At 55.8% G+C, this 19,307-nt stretch overlaps 1 protein-coding gene across 1 annotated transcript in view; it reads right to left on the minus strand.

Moving 5' to 3' along the window:
* Positions 1-3,169: 3,169 nt before the first annotated feature.
* The window catches only part of CDCP1 (CUB domain containing protein 1), a gene marked incomplete at both ends in the record, with an annotated part of 30,199 nt that continues 14,061 nt past the window's right edge, over positions 3,170-19,307 (minus strand). Inside the window, 7 exons of the mRNA XM_080714917.1 lie at positions 3,170-3,599; positions 6,630-6,720; positions 7,890-8,255; positions 9,687-10,067; positions 11,497-11,718; positions 15,871-16,239; positions 18,280-18,642. Of these exons, the coding sequence (XP_080571043.1) occupies positions 3,170-3,599; positions 6,630-6,720; positions 7,890-8,255; positions 9,687-10,067; positions 11,497-11,718; positions 15,871-16,239; positions 18,280-18,642 (2,222 nt within the window). The remainder of the gene's footprint in view (positions 3,600-6,629; positions 6,721-7,889; positions 8,256-9,686; positions 10,068-11,496; positions 11,719-15,870; positions 16,240-18,279; positions 18,643-19,307) is intronic.

Consider the following 19,307-nt stretch of genomic DNA (forward strand, 5'->3'; position numbering starts at 1 on the left):
CAGAGTACACACCCTTCAGGGTCGGGCAGGTGTGCTTATCAGAGAAGGCACAATTCAGGCCTATGTCTATGCCGTCCTGGAGACGCCAGGTCTTTATCCCTTCAGCCAGCAAACTGATAAGCTGTTATTCTTTAACAGGGGAGAAGGAAATAGAGAGAGGGCAGGAGGAAAACTTCAGCGTGTGTGTGTATGTGTGGGGGGGTACTGGGTATAGAACCCAGGGGCACTCTACCTCCAAGCTGCACCCCCAGCCTGATTTTTTATTCTTTCTTTTTGAAACAGGTCTCACTGAGTTGCAAAGGGCCTCACTAAGTAGCCCAGGTTGGCTGTGAACCACAACCCTCCTGTCTCAGCCTCCCAACTGAGTTTTTATTTCAGAATCCAAACATCTGCTTGACGCACTCTGAGGCTTCCGATGGAGAGGGAAGAGGCTGCAGCCGGAGCCGGCTCCCTGCACCGTGAGCCCGTGGTGAAGAGAGTGATGGCCGTCGCTAGGCTGGGGGCCGCAAGCGTCAGAGGAGACGGGGTCTCTGCTGAGCCGAGGGAGATTTACACAACCCGACATGCCTTCAATTTGTACATTTGTTTATTTAAAAAAGTATAGCAAACAAATACAACACTACCTAAAACTGTCTCCATCAAATAAATTATTTCCAACTGGGTGTAGTGGTGCACACTCGTAATCCCAGCATTTGGGAGGCTGAGACCGGAGGATCAGGGTTTGCGGCCAGCCTTGGCTACTTATTGGGGCCTTTTGCAACTCAGTGAGACTCTGTTTCAAAATAAAGAATAAAAAATAGGGCTGGGGGTGTAGCTCAGAGGTAGAATGCCTCTGGGTTCCATCTTCAGTACCGCAAAAAAGAAAAAAATATTACTTCCTGTCAACACTGCAGCACTGGGCAAACCAACCCTCTCCCTCCCGCCGAGGCCACACCCCAGGACTGTCTTCCAGGACCTTCCCTCACAGGCACTGGCCTTCAAAACTGAAGGACAGAGTTGGCAAGTGCCCGGTTCATGGGCAGGAGGGCCCCTGGGCACCAGCAGACCCAGGCGGAAGGCCCTGGCTGGCACAGGCTGGGATTCAACACAGCTGCCCGCAGAGCTCCTGAGTGCTATGCGGAAGCGGCCCGGGCTTTACAGCAGGGCTGGTGCTGGCTGGGCACGGCGGAAAATGTTCTAGAAAATGTTCCACCCACCTGCAGCTGCTCAGCCTGGGATCTGAGCCTCCAGTTAAAAGAGAATGGCTACACAGGACCCTGGCCAGCCATGCAAGATGGCCGAAAACACCTCAGGCGGGATGCAGGGCACCAAGAGGCCGTTGAGAGACCAGGAAGTCAGGGGAAAGGGAGAACGGAGGCTCCCAAGCGGCCTCTTATCCGGAGGCCGCCCAGCTCCAGCCCCCCATGGAGGTGTCAGGTGTCCTGGGCATCTGGGTCCAGAGGCCACAGGCAGCGGACGGAGCTGGCCTTCAAAGGACACGGGCATGGGCAGTGCGGGCTATAAGAGAACCCATCCTCTCCCTCTGGGAGGAGGCAGGAGGCCTCGGCGCTCACTCGCACCAACCCGGAGGCTGGCAGACTCCTTCCCACTGAGGGCAGGGGACAAGCTGCTCCCAGAGTGAATCCGCCGAGCCAGGTACATTTCTGCAAGCTTCTTCCACAGCGTCCATCTCTTCACGGGATGTGAACCCCAACCTTTCCTTTTGTTCCAAGGACAGCACCCCTGAGATGGCATCTGTCCACAAACGCACAGCCTCATTGTGGTGGGGGGGATCCCACTTAAAGGCAGAGTGTCGCCGGTGGGCCTGCGAGCCCAGCACGGTCAGATCTGCGGCTCTGGCTTCTAAGCCAGTGTTGTAGAAATTGACTTTTTGCAGGCAGGGCTGGGCGTGGAACCTGGGGCCTTGCTCATGCCGAACAAGTGCTCTACCACGGAGCCACATCCCTAGCCCAAATATTTTGGAATTTTACATGTAAGCAACCAATTTTTTTTTAAAAAAAGAACACAGGCTCAACCAATCACCCTTGTGGGCTACTTCATCTTAGGGCTTCTCTGCGGGGTCAGTGACCTGGCCTGATCTGAGCTGCAGATGTGGAGCCTCTCGTGGTCAGACGCACTCCTCCAGATGGGGGACTATCCAGATTTATCAATGAAAGAGGAGTAGCGTGCCATGGCCAGTGTCGCCTGCGGGAGACCAAGGCCGCTGGCAGCTGGGAGGGCAAGGTCACGGCCCCCAGAGCCTGGCGGCCATCTGGGGATTCCATCTCTAGCAACTCCCGCTGCTGTGGAGGCACCAAACGTGCGTCAAGGGCAGCAAACACAGTAGGTGGGCGCTCTCGGGTCCACGTGTGCACGTTTTTAGAGGATGAACGTATTCTTTGAGTTTCTGCTTAAATGTCAAAGGATGGCTGCAGCCGGTGGAGCCACACATGGTGTCTCAAGGAAGTGGACTGATGGGCAAAGGGACCCAGGATAAACTTCCATCGTGCGACAGCCCCGCAGCCCAAGATCCAGGAGGTCACCTAGCCGACGAACCGGGGCGTGCTGAGGGCGGGATGGCCGTACACAGAGCTCTCCCCCGGAAGCAGGTAAGAGTCGGCGCTGTCTAACACTCGCGCCCTCTTCGGCTGGACAGGCTAAGTGATTTTCTCCTCACAGGGACAGGCATGCTCACCTAGTGGCCGACGGAAGCCCCAGACCCAGCCACACAAGCCAAGGAGCGCGAGTCCTCACCACGTCAGGAGAAAGCAGCGCCACGGGTTTACACATGACCTCTTAAATACACAGGACCGTCAAATAAATAACAAGAGTAATAAAAAGGCACATGGTCATCTTCATCCAGGGGACCCCGACGCGAGCAGGGGCCTCAGGGGCTCTCTTAGAGGAGGGCGAGCTGCTGTGTATCTCCAGGCGCCCTGCCTGGTCACTCGTGGCTCCCTCCTGTCATTACCGGCTGGTCTACAGCGCAAGCTGGTATAGAAGGACATGAACCGTGATGACCGTGTCCAGGTCGCAATCCATTATGTCCCGCGTCTCAGCTCGGGATGAGGCCAGGACAATGGGTTCTTCCTTCCAGTCCGTTCTTTAGGATTTCTGGTCCGGAACACCACAGGACATCTCGGGGCCCTTGGTCTGGGCATCTCAGAGAAGTCTTTGGAAGGGTCCAATGTTATTCCGCCGGTTTCGTTGGTCCCCGAGTGTCCAGCAAGGGGATGTCTGTGTCCCTAATACTCATGCTCCCCTTGCTGGGGTGAGAGAAGGTGTAGGGCTCGCTCTCGGGCTCCGGAGAGATACTAGGGGGCAGCTCATCCGTGGTCAACTTTGCAGTCGGGACCCGGGAGCCTATGGGGGGCGGGGACGGAGCGCAGAGCCCCGTGGAACCCTGGAAGGGCCGGTAGGTGTCCACCTCTGCCTGAACGAAGGACCCGCCAGCATCCTGCAGCAGGTGCCCGTACACCATGGCGTCGTCGATGACATCGTACACGTGGGAGTCATTGTCCTTCCGTGCCTTCTGAAACCTTGGCGGCTGCATCGGCAAGTGCGTGTTGATGTTGCCATTGTAGACACCCACCGCGGGGCCCTGGTTCGACGACTTCTTCCTGTGCGTGGAAGGAGCAAGACAGGAGTCAGAAGGAAAACTATCCTGAGATGTGGTGCTTGCGTCACCCATGGGAGCTTAGCTTCTTCAAGGTCCTGACTGCCTCTCCCCCAAGTCCCTGAAACCACTTCGCGTTGGGAGCTGAGACCACGTCCCTGGTGAATATTTATTTATTTATTTATTTATTTATTTATTTATTTTGCAGTACGGGGGATGGAACCCAGGGGCATTCTACCTTCAAGCTACACCCCCAGCCCTATTTTTTTAAAAAAATAAATAACTTGTGTGTACATACATGTACACATCACTGATTTAATCCCTACCTAATTCCCACCCCATTCCCTCCCTGTCCCTCCTTCCCTTGCTCGGCTTAGTGGTTGACTTCGATATGTTTAGGTACAGTGTGTGTTTTAGAGATTTTCCTCTTCCCCCCTCCTTTCTCCTCCTTTAGGTTGCCTTGTTTACTCCTCTATAGATTTCCTTTTTCATCTAGAGTTAGTTCCTCCTATGACCCATTTCTCCCTAAGTCTCACATATTAGGGAAAGCATCTGATTTCTTATTTTTTGTGACTGACTACTCTTACTTAGCATAATGTCCTCCAGTTCCATCCATTTCCCTGAAAATGATGTCATTGAGTTTTCCCCAGCCCTATTTTTAACTCCTTATTTTGAAACAGGGTCTCACCAAGTTGCAGAGGGCCTCACTAAATAGCTGAGGCTGGCCGCAAACCTGCTATCCTCCTATCTCGGCCTCCCGAATGCTGGGGTTCCAAGCCTGAGCCACCACGCCCGGCCCCAGTAAACATTTAGAAGATACCAGCTGTGTCTCACGCTTTCAAGGACACAACGGAGGGGTCTCGGGTGGCAGAGAGTAGGCGAGAGGGGCATCTTGAATGCTACGCATGCACTGCTTTTTTGCAGGACCAGGGATGGAATTGGGGCCTCATGCCAGCCAAGCACACATGTATCACTGAGCCACACCCCTAGATCCTTAAATCATCTTGGATAGACTTCATGGGGCCCCCCGGTGGAGATAGCTGACAGTCTGTTCCCCTCTTTCTTACTGGAAATGGGCAGGGTCCCAGCTCCTGCACGCCACACCGGGCGCAGAATGCCTGGCGACCTTCTGGAGCTCTAGGACAGCCCGACAGTTAACGGTGACCATCGGACTCCAAACGGTAACCGCGGAGGCTGGGGAGGGAAGGTGTAGCCAATTGCTGCTCGAGATGGGGACGGCAGGGCTGAACACTAGCAGAGGTCCCTCCGGCTGTCACCTCCAAGCGGCAGGTGAAGAACCGTGAGGAAGGCCAAGCCAGTAGCCGCTCAGGGTCCAGGATGTGCCATGAACATTCAGTGTTCCCTGGCATGCGGATGGGCCGGGCATGTGAGCACTTCCTGCCTTAGAAAACAGAGCCCGGTCCTCATCTCTATGACCCAAATAGCAGGGAACGCTGGCTTGTCGCTGACCAGAGACTTAAATGGAGACATTCGCCCACTTAGCATAATGGACCATGTAATGCACAGGCTGCAGCTCACCCGTGGTGCCTGAGATAGAAAGATACCCAGTGCCACAGGCTCCTAAGGGTCCCGGGCGCCACCTTCGAACGCTCTGCTTGTCCACACCAAAGCCCCTCTCCTGATGTCCCAGGCTGCCTGCAGACTGGCCGGTCTCTTTTGTCTCTCTGCCCATAGATAGCGAAAGAGACTGTGTCTCGCTCCTGGCTGTATCTTCAGCATCCTGTGTGGGTTCCAGTGCCCAGGAGACCCCTGGGAAACACCTGCTTGGCACTGTCTCCCCTCGTCCCTACCATAACACCTGCCCTCCCTCATCTGCCCAGCTGGGGACAAGCGTGAACCCACCAACAGTGTTCACACAGGCCAAGCCAGCAGCCAGCTGAGGCTGGCCATCCACAGGCCAAAGCAGGGTAGAGATGGAGCCTAGGCCAGACCTCCTGGGCCCAGGTCCCTCCTGAGGAGCAAGTGGGCCCAGTGTCTCTGCCAGGCTTCCCTAACTGGGTGGGCAAGTCTGTGTGCCCCCGAGAGTGGGTCCTGGCCTCGAGTGGTCCTCCTGCCTTCACACACACACACACACACACACACACACACACACACACACACACACCACAGGAGAGGGCCTCCCTGGCCTGCTCAGGACAGCCTTGGTCTCCCTGCAAATCAGGAATCTCGGTTGCATGCTCAGGGCTGTGGTTAATTTAAAAAACAATTTCCTTCTGGCTTTCTGGAAGGTCAAAACACACTGGGGAAAACAGATATCTCTTCTCCCCCACACAGAGTGAACTTTCCACGTGGACTGACTCAAAAGGCCATCCCCCTTCTGTGCGGGGGAAGCTGCTGTCCTTAGGGGGAGCAGAGAGCGGGGTCTCCATCCTCCCACCCCAGGAGGCCACAGGGCTGCTCTGCGGTGTCAACAGCTCAGAGCAGTTTAAGAAGCTGCAGGAGCCGGGCGCAGTGGCGCACACCCGTGATCCCAGTACTGGGGAGGCGGAGACAGGCGGACCGCAGGTTCACAGCCAGCCTCAGCATCTTAGCAAGACTCTCAGAAACACCCAGTGAGACCAGGTTTCCAAAAAATGGGGGCCTGGGGTGTAGCTTGGAGTTAGAACGTCTCTGGGTTTAATCCCCAGTACCACAAAATAAAGAAGGAAATAAATAAATAAAAGCAGGAGAACCAGCTGGGGCAACGGTGTGGTTTCCCTGGAGGGCACTCGGGGGCTGTTCCAGCAGCCTGCTCCGGGGGCCTGTGTGGGCCTTCTGCGCTCCTGCGATGGCCGCTCAGCGAGCAGGCAGCAGCCACTCACCGGGAGCCTGGGCTGAGGCAGCGCTGTGAGATGCCGCGGCCGGCAGGTCGGAACCCGCGCTCCCGTGCTCCCCGTGCATATGGCCCCCAGCCTTTAACTCGCCCCCGGTCGTATTCTTAACTCTGGTCTTTGGAGAACAGTGGGAAGAAAGGGAATGGCCACAGCTCGGGCACACTGGCCGGCGTGAACGAAGGCGCTGTGGGGCCACCCACCTCTTTTTCACAAAGCAGAAGATGATGATCCCGAGGACCGCGAGCAGCAGGACTCCTCCTCCCACCACGGGAGCAATGACGGCAGCCAGGCCTGGAGCAGACACGGGGACAAGGCAGAGCGGGTTAGCACAGACCCCGGCCTGCCCCCAGAGGCCCCCGGCCTGGCCCAGCCCGGCCCACAGCGCAGCGAGGGCGGAGATGATAGTGGTGGTCGTGGAACGAAGGGAGACATGGCCCCTGGCACATCCCCCACCACACGTGCAAAACTCCCTCCCTCCCATCCTTCCGATTTAACCCAGGGGTGCTCTACTCTGAGCTACAACCCTGGCCCTTTTTATTTTTTATTTGGAAACAGGATCTTGCTAAGTTGCAGAGAGCCTAAGTTGCTGAGGCTGGCCTTGAACCTGCAGTCCTCCCGTCTCAGCCTCCCAAGTACTGGGATTACAGGCGTGCGCCACCACACCCGGCTTCATGAGTGCATTTCCGTGTGCACCCTTCAGGGGCTCCTGCAACCTGGAGACACAGAGGCAAACCCCCACTCTGCTCTGAAGCCTGCCCCCAGCCACCTCACAGATCCCAAAGTCTCACTGGTAAGAAATAGAAAACTAGCAGCAACACACGTCTCCATCTCCGCTGCATTCTCCAGGGCCCTACATTTTTAACTCCTGACCCCGAAGCCCCAGGACACGGATAAAGGTCACAGGAGTGCAGAGGCTTCCCTACGTCAGGAAGAGACTGAGTGAAGAATGCTGGAAGGCCAACTACAGAAAAATCAGGTGGCAAAGGAATGTGGCAGAAGGGCTGGCGTGCAGCGCTCGGCCCCGGCATCAAGGCGCTCCACGCTTCTGCTGGTTTCTTGTGGATCTCTCTACCTTTGTCATGGAAAACGGGCTCGGCTGGAGAAAACACAGATTAGGTGGACAAGAACCAAGTGAGTCCATTGGTTTCAGATGGTCTTGGCTGAGCCCCAGATGTATGAGAGCGCCCAGCTAAGGTCAGCAAAACCCTCCAGCTGACCTGCACTGCATGAAAGAGTGAGTCTGATAAGCCCGGTTCAGGCCAGAGCTGCCTGGCTGATACCCGAGCGATCATAAACAGCCGTCGTCTGAAGTCACTAACTTCTGGAGTAGTTTGTTATGCAGCATCATTGATGCAATAGCTGACTGATACACAGACGGGACTCTCTGTGCTTTCTGACTTGCTATTGAGACCCCAATTTTCTATCCATCACCATCCCTCAGAGACCCTGGAGGACCTTACCCGCAGTCCTTGGGGCGAGCGTCACCCAGAAGAGCAGGTACAGCTGCTTGCTGCTCACCGGGCTGCAGTTGGAGATGTTGACCCAGAAGTTGTGGTGGTGAAAACTCGGTTTGGGGAGCGGATCCTCTTCCAGGCTGAAGATCTCCTCTGCCCGGGTCTGCTGATCCTGGATGATCATGAACGCGCGCCCCGTCTGGCAGACCACGCCGGTGCGCTCTTTGAAGAAGGTCAGGCAGGCCACCTGGTTGCTGGGCACGCTGATGTTCCAAGACACAGAGGAAAGCGCGGGCAGGCCCTGGTCCCAGTTGGGGGTCCGCAGGTAGACCTTGCTTCTTGTGTCTGGGGTCACTGTGAAAATGCCTTCCTCTGCAGGGAAGGGAAGGGAAGGTGGACATAGTTCCTCTCCATTAAAATGAAAACAAAAGGTAGGGCAGAGGAGACCGGGAACCATCTAGATACAGGCTGTCAACAGGACTCTCTGCACTGACGGAAACAGCCGTGGCTCTTCTCTTGTGGTGCCGGGGAGCAAACCCAGGACCTTGGCACATGCTCAGCAAGGGTTCTACCGCTGAGCTACACCCCAGAGCCTAGGAATAGTCTCTTTGTGCACCGAGGCAGAGCAGCCGGGAGCCAAGTGTGTCTGCTGAGCGCCAGAACTGTGCCCGGCACGATCAAGTGCCGCGCTGTGGACCTCAGGGCCCACGTGCTGGCCGGGTGTGGTCCCGCGTGCTCGTGATCCCAGCACTCGGGAGGCTGAGATGGGAGGAACGAGGCCAGCCTTAGCAATTTATGAGCTCCTCACCAACTTAATGGGACCCTGCTGCAAAACATAAAAATAACATGGACGAAAGGGTGTAGCTTGGAGGTAGAATGCCCTGGGTTCGAGCCCCGGGAACAACAGAAAACACAGGTCTTGGTCGATTTCAAAATGGTCTCTGTTCTTTGAGTGAAATCAACCACAGAGAGGGCAGTGGGGAGAGCTCTTTGGACCCCGTGAGACCTCCACGTGGCCGGGCACCTCCCTGCCCTGCCTCTGTCCTTTCACGCTGTGGTCTTAACTGGACATGCGGAACCATGAACACGTCTGCGGTGGGCTTCTGTTCCCACCTTCAAATGTGCTGGTTTCTCCTCGGCCCGCCTGCTTCCGACGAGGCTTGAACCTGACTGTTCTGCTGCCTACCCACCGCTGCTGCCCGGTGCTGGGAGCGTTTCCCCTTCCAGCCTTTGGACTTTTCCGTGCTAGGCTGCTGGGGAACCTCGCTGGGCCAGGGTTGGGCTCGTCGGGCTTTCACATTTCGTGGGTGAGGACCAGCTCCCTGAACCATCCCTTCTCTCCAGCTTGGTAGGTTACTATTTATTTTTCTGGGATACTGGGACTGAACCTAGGGGCGTGTTGACACTGAGCCACACCCCCAGCTTGCTCACACACACTCTCTACACACACACACACACACAGCCATGTCCCTAGCTGAAGGGTCCTTGGTGGCAGCCTGGGATATTTATTGTGTGTGTGTGTGTACTAAGGATTAAACCCGGGGCATTCTACTTCTGAGCTACACCCCAAGCTCTATTTTATTATTATTTTTTTTATTTTTTATGGTGCTGGGGATGGAACCCAGGGGTACCTCCGGGCACACTCCCAGACCTATTCTATACGTTATTTGGAAACAGAGTCTCACTAAGTTGCTGAGAGCCTCACTAAGTGGCTGGGCCTGGATTCCAACCTGCAGGATCCTCCTGTCTCAGCCTCCCAAAACATAAGGAGCGCCCAAAGAGGCGGGGCGGGGAGGCCCCTACCTTTGAAGTGCGGGGTGAAGGCCACCATCAGGCCCTGCCTGGCGGCCTCGAGCTGGGCGCTGGGCGTGAAGGCGCGGAGTGTCACCGTGATGTTCTGCTTCACCTGGATCCGCCCAATGGAGCCTCCGGGGCAGAAGGAGCCGAGGTACAGGTCCTGCCCAGGCGTGGCACCAGCCACCAGGTAGCCCAGGCTGGTGTTGCAGGGCCTCTCCTGCGTGTGCTGCTGCAGCTGCTGGGCCGGGAGCAGCGCCAGGCCCAGCCTGTCCCTGGGCACCAGCAGCGTCCAGGAGAAGCTGTGCAGGTGCACGGGCAGCTGGAGGATGTCGCCGGGCACCTGGAGCTGGTAGGACTTCCGGTGGCAGTAGCGGGGGTCCATGCAGCCTGGAACAGGGGCCCGTGGGGCACTGGTGAGGCCAGCGCAGCCTCCCCCGCTCTCCCGCCGCTGCCGTCCCCTCGTCCGCCCTCATTTCAGCCTCCTTTGCCAGCTCCCCCTTCTGCCGGCTCCCGTGCTTGCTCTGCCAAACACAGAGACAAACTTCTGCGGGTTTCAGGGTGGAAGGATTCTCTTGTTTGCATCCGTATCCAAGATGCTACGTGCCACGCGGCGGGGCCCGAGGTCCCCACCCCACCTGGACCCGCCGCCCCGCCAGCGTCCCCTCCGTGAGAGGGTGGCTGGTGCTGTGGCCAGCGCTGCAGGGGCACTGTGGGGCCAGGGCCTGCGCTGTGCTCCCAAGTCCCATCGGGAGACCTGGGCAGCAGGAGCACCGCGTCCAGATCCCGGGGCTCGCGGGGAGGTCGGCTGCCTCTGCTGCCGCCTCTGGCCGTGTCGTGTCGTAGGTATGCAGAACTGCTAGGTGCTCCGTGGGTGAAAGAGGGACTAGGCGCTATCTAAAATAAGAACTAGGCCAAGTTCTGGGGGGGCACTGGGGATTGAACTTAGGGGCATTTTATCTCCGTGTTATCCCCTCCCAGCCCATTATTATTATTATTATTATTATTATTATTATACTGGGGATGGAGCCCAGGGGCACTCTACGTCCGAGCTACACTCTCAGTCCTATTTTTTATTCTTTATTTAATTTTTTTGGTGGTATTGGTGAAACCCAGGGGCCTTCTACCTCCGGGCTACACTCCCAGACCTATTTTATATTTTATTTGGAAACAGGGTCTCTTAAGCCAGCTGAGGCTGGCTTCGAACCTGCGTGATCTTCCTGTCTCAGCCTCCCAAGTGTGGGGATTACAAGTGTGTGCCACTACGCCCGGCATTTATTCTTTATTTTGAAACAAAGGGCCTCACTAAGTAGCGGAGGCTGTCCTCGAACCACGATCCTCCTCTTTCAGCCTCCCAAATGCTGGGATTAAGCATGTGCCACAGTACTTGGGAGGCTAAGAGAAGAGGATTACCCAGGTTCAAGGGCAGCCTTAGCTAACTAATTTTTGAAATGGGGTCTCACTAGTGGCAGAGGGCCTCATAAGTAGCTGAGGCTGGCCACAAGCCTACAATCCTCCTGTCTCAGCCTCCCAAGTACAGGAAGTACAAGCGTGTGCCACCACACCCGGCTAGGCCAAGTTCTTGGCCCCAGGACTGTGAGCCTTCTGTAGAGAAGCCGCGTTTGCGGGTGGGGCTCAGGCTGGGGCTCAGGCTGGGGCAGGCAGGAGGCTAAGCAGAGGAAAGCGCCCGCCAGAGGGCGCAGTGGCTTCCCTCAGGCTGGTCCTACGGGTGCTGAGCCCCTGCCCAACGCTCTGGGGGGGGCATTTCAGGATTTACAGCCAGCCCAGCGCCTCGCTGGGAAGAGTGAGTTGGGCATACTTATGGTTTTCTCAGCGTTCAGCCACAGACGCGTGAGGTCGTCGCACAGGAAGGAGAGCTTGTACTTGGAGCCAGGGGCCAGGGTGACACTGGGACCGCAGGTCCGAGACTCCAGACACACGAAGCAGCCGGGGACAAACTTGCGGCCCAGCCTGGAGGGCCGCTGCTCGATGGTGAGCGACAGGGTGCGCTCCTGACTTAAGTCGACCACGTACGCTTTACCTGAAACCACAGAAAGCAGGAGTGGAGTGGCGGCCGGCCCTGCGCGCAAGAGGGCAGCGGTAGGAGACAGCCTCTCCCGAGGAAGCCAGGCTCAGGGAGCAGTGGGGAAAGCGTTCTCTTATTAGGGCAATGTTATAATAGCTTTAGAAGGCCGGGGGAGGCGGCTCATGACTGTGATTTGCATACTTGGGAGGCTGGGACAGGAGGATCGCAGGTTCAAGGACAGCCTCAGAAAGGAGTGAGACTCATCAACCTACCAAGACCCTTTTCAAAAGAAAAAAATAATAGGGTGGGGGTATAGCCCAGTGGTAGAACGCCGCTGGGTTCCATCTCCAGCACATGCACGCTGACACACACACACAAATAGCTTTAGGAGAAAGTTAAAAAAGAGAAGTGATGACATTTATCCCAATAAAAACGAGAATAGCGCTACAAATGCGACGTCCACACAAAGTACAAAAGCAAAGTGAATACACAAATAGAAAGATTAAACTTATTAATGTCACTGTAAGGCCAGTTACAACTAAATGTTCCCGTTCCCCTGCTCAGATGGGGAAACGTCAGCACCTGCCATTACTGGGTGCTGCGGAAGCCGGGGACCAACGGGTGGGAGCCGGCGACAGCCTGTTACGGTCACTCGGGAACTGGCATAAAAATGAAAACCCTGCACCCCGGGGTCCTACAGTGTGGGGTGACGTGCGCCCACGGTTTACCTCAGTGTGGGGTGACGTGCGCCCTCGGTTTACCTCAGTGCTGTGAGAGCTGGCAACCACCCCACACTGCGGTAGTTCAGTAAAGGGAGGGACATTCTTTTTTTTTTTTCTTTGCAGTACTGGAAATGGAACCCAGGGGTAATCTACCTCTAAGGTACACCCCCCAACCCCTATTTTTTATTCTTTATTTTGAAACAGGGTTTCACTGAGTTGCAGAGGGCCTCACTAAGTAGCTGAGGCTGCCCTTGAACCGCGATCCTCCTGTTTCAGTCTCCCGAATGCTGGGACTACGGGTGTGCAGCACCACGCCTGGCTAAGTACAGGACATTCTTGAGTGGAATACTATGTACCAGTTAAAAACAAGGAGGGAAATGTTATATGTATTTAAGGCTGAGGTTTAAAAAGAGACTCCCCTAAGCGAGGCATAATGGCTCACGTTTTTAATTCCAGTATTTGGGAGGCTGAGTTAGGAGGATCACAGTTTCTCAGACAGCCTCAGCTACTTAGTGAGGCCCTCTGCAACTCCGGGAGACCCTGTTTCAAAATAAAGAATAAAAAATAGGACTGGGGGTGTAGCTTGGAGGTAGACTGGCCCTGGGTTCCATCTCTAGTAACACACACACACACACACACACACACACACACACACACACACACACTAAAAAATAGGGCTGGGAATGTATCTCGGAGATAGAACACCCTGGGGTTCAATCCTAGTTCTGCAAAAATAAACAAACAAACAAGCAAACAAACTCCCTGCCCTTAAAAAGAAGCCTTCTCACTACTTGATAGCTATTGGCACTGTTTCCCAAGCTGCACTGGGGGGACTTTTAAAGGGATTGGGTTAATGACCAGAGTTTCATCAAGGCCCCTAATTGTTTTTGTGTTATCTATAAGAAGAAATTTCTTCCTTTAAGACGCAGAGCCAGGTGCGCTTGTGCACACCAGCCTCAGCAACTTAGCGAGATAGGTTTAAAATAAAAAGGTTAAGGGCTGGAGGTGTGGCTGGGAGGTAGACTGCCCCCGGATTCATCCAACCACCCCTCCCCCCAAATCAGATGAAAACGGGCTGCCGTGGGGACAGGTGGAAGACCATGCCGCCGACTCTGGCATGGCACATTTACAACACACAGAGCAAGAGTCAGCGACAACAGCAAAACAAAACCAATCCAAAGTAACCACTGGTCAGGGGCTTTACCAGGTCATGAAAGCTAGAAACCAAAGCAACGGAACTGTGCCCAGAGCTAGTACGTACCCAGAGCATTTAAAGAAACTCCGTGATTCAAATTAAAACAAAACAAAACCGGCTGAGGATGTAGACCGCCCCTGGGTTCTAGCCACAGTACCCCCGGCCCCCCAGGAAGATGCAGCCCCACCGACACACTAGAAACTCGCGTCCGTCCTCTCGATCGACTCTGGATCATCTAGAAACCCAGGGATTCCAATGAGCCCCGTCGGCTTGGTGTTTTCAGAGACCGTCAAAGCATCTTCTCAAAGCCAGGGGTGGCAGCGCGAATCAGCAGGCTCCGTCAGGAGAACAACAGACAGGAGGAGGAACCCCATCCACTCCTGGAACCTTATCAGCAGGGCCACTCCAGCCTTTCAGGAACTACACCAAGGAAGACACAGGCTGCGTGCCAGCTGGTAAGAACACCAGGGGCGGCGTGCTAGCCCCCGGCTGCCCAAAGAGTAGAGCGGGCGTCCCGCAGCACGTGATGGTGGGCGGTTGGCTGGAGAAGAGGGTGAACCGGGCTCCTGAACATCCCAGCCGCACACCCCGGCGTGGCCTAAGCCAGCAGGAGCCACAGAATGGTTGCGGCTGGCCACATTCCTGATTCCTTTGGTCCCGGGCAGCCTGGGCATGGCTGGTCCTAAAGCAGAAGGTCTGTGGCCAAAGCCAGAGAGAGCGATTCCCTGCAGCAGTCCTCTGGGACAGTCAGAACCTGACTCCTGTCTTCCAGCCAAGGAGAGGGAGGCTTGATAGAAGGCTGGGGGTCTGGGAGGACAAGAAGCCCAGGTTCATCTGCCTCCTGGGGCTGGGCCCGCTGTGGGCAGGTTCTGCCGCGGATGACAAGGGGTCCAGGCTGGCTGGGGGCCTCCAGCGCTCCCCCGTCCCGTGGCTGCAGTGGGAGCCACGGCCCTTGATGCCCCCAGCTCTGATCCTCACGGCACGCGGCCCTGCTGGCTGCACTGCCTGCGTGACCTGTCCTGAGTGTCCTGAAGGAGGGCAGTTAGGAAAACATGTGGACGGGAGGGCGGCGGTTCTCAGCCAGCCTCAGCTACCTCGCGAGGCCCTCTGCAACTTAGTGAGACCTTGTTTCCAAATGAAGAATAAAAAATAGGGCTGAGCCGGGCATGGTGGTACATACTTGTAATCCCAGTACTTGGGAGGCTGAGACAAGAGGACCCGGGTTTGTGGCCAGCCTCAAAATCAGCTGAGGACCTCTGCAATTTATTGAGACCCTGTTTCAAAATAAAGAATAAAAAATAGGCCCGGTGTGGTGGCGCACGCTGTAATCCCAGCATTTGGGAGGCTGAGACCGGAGGATCGTGGTTCAAGGACAGCCTCAGCTACTTAGTGAGGCCCTCTGCAACTCAGTGAGACCTGGTTTCAAAATAAATTAAAAAAAATAGGGCTGGGGGTGTAGCTTGGAGGTAGATACTCCTGGGTTTTATCCCCAGTACTGCAAAAAAAAAATAATAATAATAATAATATATGTGAGTGCACTGCTACTTCTTCCAGGAGTCCCGAGAAGTAGAACCCAGCCCCAGGCTGGAGGATTGCCTGCGAGCAGCAGGTCCCGCCCTTGCTTGGTCCTGGGGATTTTCCTGCTGGCCTCGCCCACCTCCTCCGGGAAAGTGACAACATACAATAGCTCGCCAGTCTCCGCTCAGCTCAGAACTGAACGTGCCCCTTCTCCACACTGGCTCCGCGTGTCTGGCTGTTAGAGCCATGGAAGCCAACCCGCCATGACAGGGAGCAGGGCTCACCAGAGGCCCGCAGCAGCATGCCGCCGTGAGGTGACACCAGCCTGCGTCTCCAGACTGAGCCGATCTCTACACCCTCCCACGGCGGGCTTCAACACTGCACTACAGCAACCTGTCTCTAGGAATACGCTCAAGTAGTGTGTGTTTACACAAATATGCACACGTGTATATGCTAATAGAAACCAGCACACACACACACACACACACACACACACACACACACACACACACCACCTCCCGATGCCTTCATCACAGCAACCTAGCACCCCAAGGTAAAGTCATGTTAGCGCAGGTGAAACGGAACGCCTCCCGTTCACGGGAAGCCGGTCCTCCCGCCTGGCAACTCGCTTCCTGAAACCCTCGCGGGGCAGAGTCCAGGGGCTGCTGATGGGAAGCCAGCAGGTGACCCGCCCAGCTAGACAACCTGGGGACGGGAGGGCGGCTCACTTACTACTTTCGTTCTGTGGCCGCTGGACCAGGACTTGGAACTTCAGCCGCAGCGCCCCCGGGTTGAGGGCGTCCTGGTCGCAGCCCTGCAGGGAGAGGTTGAAGTTCCCAGCCATGTTCCCGGGCTGCGGGTCCTGCAGCCTGAACACCTCGGGGTTGGTGCTGGAGCCGGGGATGTAGTACTCCACCCGCTCCTCCTTCTTCTCGCAGTTGGAGACGGTGAAGTTGAGGAAGGAGACGCTGGCCCGCAGGTACGGGGGGACCACAAACTGCCAGGTCATCAGCTCGTCCTCGGGGAAGCCATCCGGGTAGTTGGCGGACAGCAGCGTGGCCGAGCCTTCGCCCTCGAACACAGACTCGATGATGCACAGGCCTGTGGGGTGGAATCCAAGCCAGAGAGAGCGGGGCGTTACGCCAGGGCCTGCCTGTGCACGGCCCCGTGGGCACTGCAGAAAACAGGGCCGCGGTTGGCAGAACCCGGGGGCTACAGTGGCACCAACGCACACAAGACAGGGATTAGGGTGCAGCACAGCGCTAGTGTGGGAGTCCGTGTTTTATGTTTATTTATTTTTGTGGCACTGAGGATTGGACCCAGGGCCATCTATCTACCTTCAAGCCGCACTCCCAGCCCTATTTTATCTTTGTTTTGAAAAAGGGTCTCGATAAATTGAGGAGCCCCTCGCTACCTGCTGAAGCTATCCTTGAACCTGCAATCTTCCCGTCTCTACCTCCCAAGGAAGTGGCCCTTTTCCTTGGTGTAATTTGTAGAGTGGCCCATTTCCAGGGTGTAAATGCTCCTGTCCCGGCCGGTCTCAAGCTTCCAGCGTGATGGGCAGTGGCTTGGGGAACAGCACTACTAGCCTGTGTGTCCTCCATACGACACAGAGACGCAAGGGACTCCGCGCACCGGACCATCGAAAAGCGTTCAAACGATGCGTTTTGAGTGTTTAGCGCCTTTGTTTCTTAACTCTAAGTTTATACCATTCGTTCCCTTGTGTGTAATGTCTCTGTTTAACACCAACTCCCACAAGTCCTGAACACTTAATGAGCAGCTCCCTCGAGCCCGTGTGAGCACGCCCCAGCACACCACTGGCCACGTATAGAAACACAAGTGGAGCTGGTGACACACTCCTGTAGCCCAGTCCTCGGGCGCTGAGATGGGAGGATCACAGGTTTGACGCTCGCCTTGACAACTTAGCGAGACCTTCGGCAACTTAGCAAGACCCTGTTTCAAAACAAAAACACGGGTGTAGCTCAGAGGCAGCATGCTCCTGGGTTCAATCTCCAGCACCAAAAACAAAACAAAAAAAACAAAAAAAAAACTAAACTCAAGGGACGGATGGCCACTGAGGTTCAAGAGGAACGATAGAGGAGGCTGTAGAACCATTGCCAGGTCAGCGTGGGATGAAAATACTCCATGCAAACAGGCAAAGAAGAGAGGGCCACCTGTCTGCTTATTTAATAAAGAGGAGGGCTGGGTGTGGTGGTACACATGTGTAATCCAGTATTTGGGAGGCTGAGACAGGAGGATAGCAGGTTTGAGCCCAGCCTTGGCAACCTGCTTTAATTAAAAACAATATATAGAAGCCGGGCATAGTGGTGTATGCTTGAAATCCCAGCGCTTGGGAGGCTGAGACAGGAGCATCACCCAGGTTCGAAGCCAGCCTCAGCTACTTAGTGAGGCTCTCAGCAACTTAGTGAGGACCTGTTTCCAAATAAAATATAAAATAGGTCTGGGAGTGTAGCCCTGGGGGTAGAAAAGCCCCTGGGTTCCACCCCCAGTACCTCACACACACACAAAAACACAATATATAGAGGTCCTCCACAAATTAGTGAGACCTTGTTTCCAAATAAGAAATAAAATTGGGAGCTGGGCATGGCGGCGCACGCTTGTCATCCCAGCATTCGGGAAGCTGAGACAGGATGATCGCAGTTCATGGCCAGCCTCAGCTACTTAGTGAGGCCCTCTGCAACTCAGTGAGACTCTGTTTCAAAATAAAGAGTAAAAAATTGGGCTGGGAGTGTAGCTCAGAAGTAGAATGCCTCTGGGTTCAATCCCCAGTGCCACAAATAAATAGAATACTAAAACAATATGTAAATATATATGTATGTATATAACATGTACATATTTACATATGTACATATCTATATTTATGGCTGGGGTCTGGGTTCAATCCTCATTCACACACACACACACAGACACACACACCCCACACGGTTCGCATAGAAATGTGCGAGCCACGCGGCTTACAGGTGCACCGATCTCGCTGGGGTGCTAGGCTGGCACCTGGAACTGCTGGCCCTCCTCCCTCTGTCCCTCCCTCCCTCCCTCCCTCCCTCCCTCCCTCCCTCCCTCCCTCCCAGGACAGCTCTTTCCCCTGCTCCCACGCAGACACTGGGGGGGGGGGCTCACGTTTAATGGAGGAGCGATTGGCGATGCTGAAGCCCGAGGCGTTGCTGGGGTGGGACCAGGGGAGGTGCAGGGCCATCTCCACGCCCCCCTGCATCTCGATCCGCGACACAGTGCCGTTGCTGCAGAAGGTGCCGATGCTGACTGGGGCGCTCTCGAGGTGGCCACTGATGGAGCGGGTGACGCCGTCGGCGCAGCTCTCCCCGGGCCCGATCTGCCTCAGGCGGGGCGGTGAGAAGCGCAGCTCCAGGCCCCTGCTCTTGTGGGCCTTGATGTCCCAGAGGAAGGTCCGGTTGAGGGCGGGCAGCTCCGCGATGAAGGGCTGGAGCCAAACCTCCCCGAAGGGGCACGGGCCTAACACGCAGTCTGCAGGGCCACGGAAGCAACGGGATCACGGGTTGGCGAGGCCGCGCTCCTCCCCGGGCGGACTCCCCCAGGGCCTGAGGTTTGGGGTGGAAAAGCCCAGGAGGCTTACTGACCCCCACATCCCGTCCCAAGCAGCCTCGGCAGCCAATGGGAGCTGGGGAAAGCCGCAGCCTGTGGCCGACAGGAGTGAAGAGGCCAACCTCCTGGCTCCAGGACAGGAGGCTGGGATGCCCCAGCTCCAGTGCTCCCCTGCATCTGTGCGTGGCCTCCCTCACTCCAGGTTTCTTCTGGGCACACACTCTTGAATCACTTAAAAATGAATCACTTAAAAACCCTTGGCCCTGGTTCTGCTTCCAGGGCATCAAGCCCAAGACACCTTTCAATGACAGAGGTCCTGCAGGCCAGAGCGGCAGAGTGGGCTTCTGATCAGGCCTCCCAGACCACTCCCAGTGGACTCTTTGGACTCTTTCATCTCTGTGTGTGTGTGTGTGTGTGTGTGTGTGTGTGTGTGTGTGTTGCTGGAAATAAAACCAGGGGCATTCTACCTACCTCCAAGCTACACCCCCAGCCCTATTTTTAATTTTTATTTTGAAACGGTCTCACTAAGTTGCTGAGGGTCTCACTAAATTGCTAAGGCAGGCTGACCTCAAATCTGCGATCCTCCT

Source organism: Muscardinus avellanarius (genome assembly GCF_963383645.1).
Source record: "Muscardinus avellanarius genome assembly, chromosome: 18".
NCBI lineage: Eukaryota > Metazoa > Chordata > Mammalia > Rodentia > Gliridae > Muscardinus > Muscardinus avellanarius.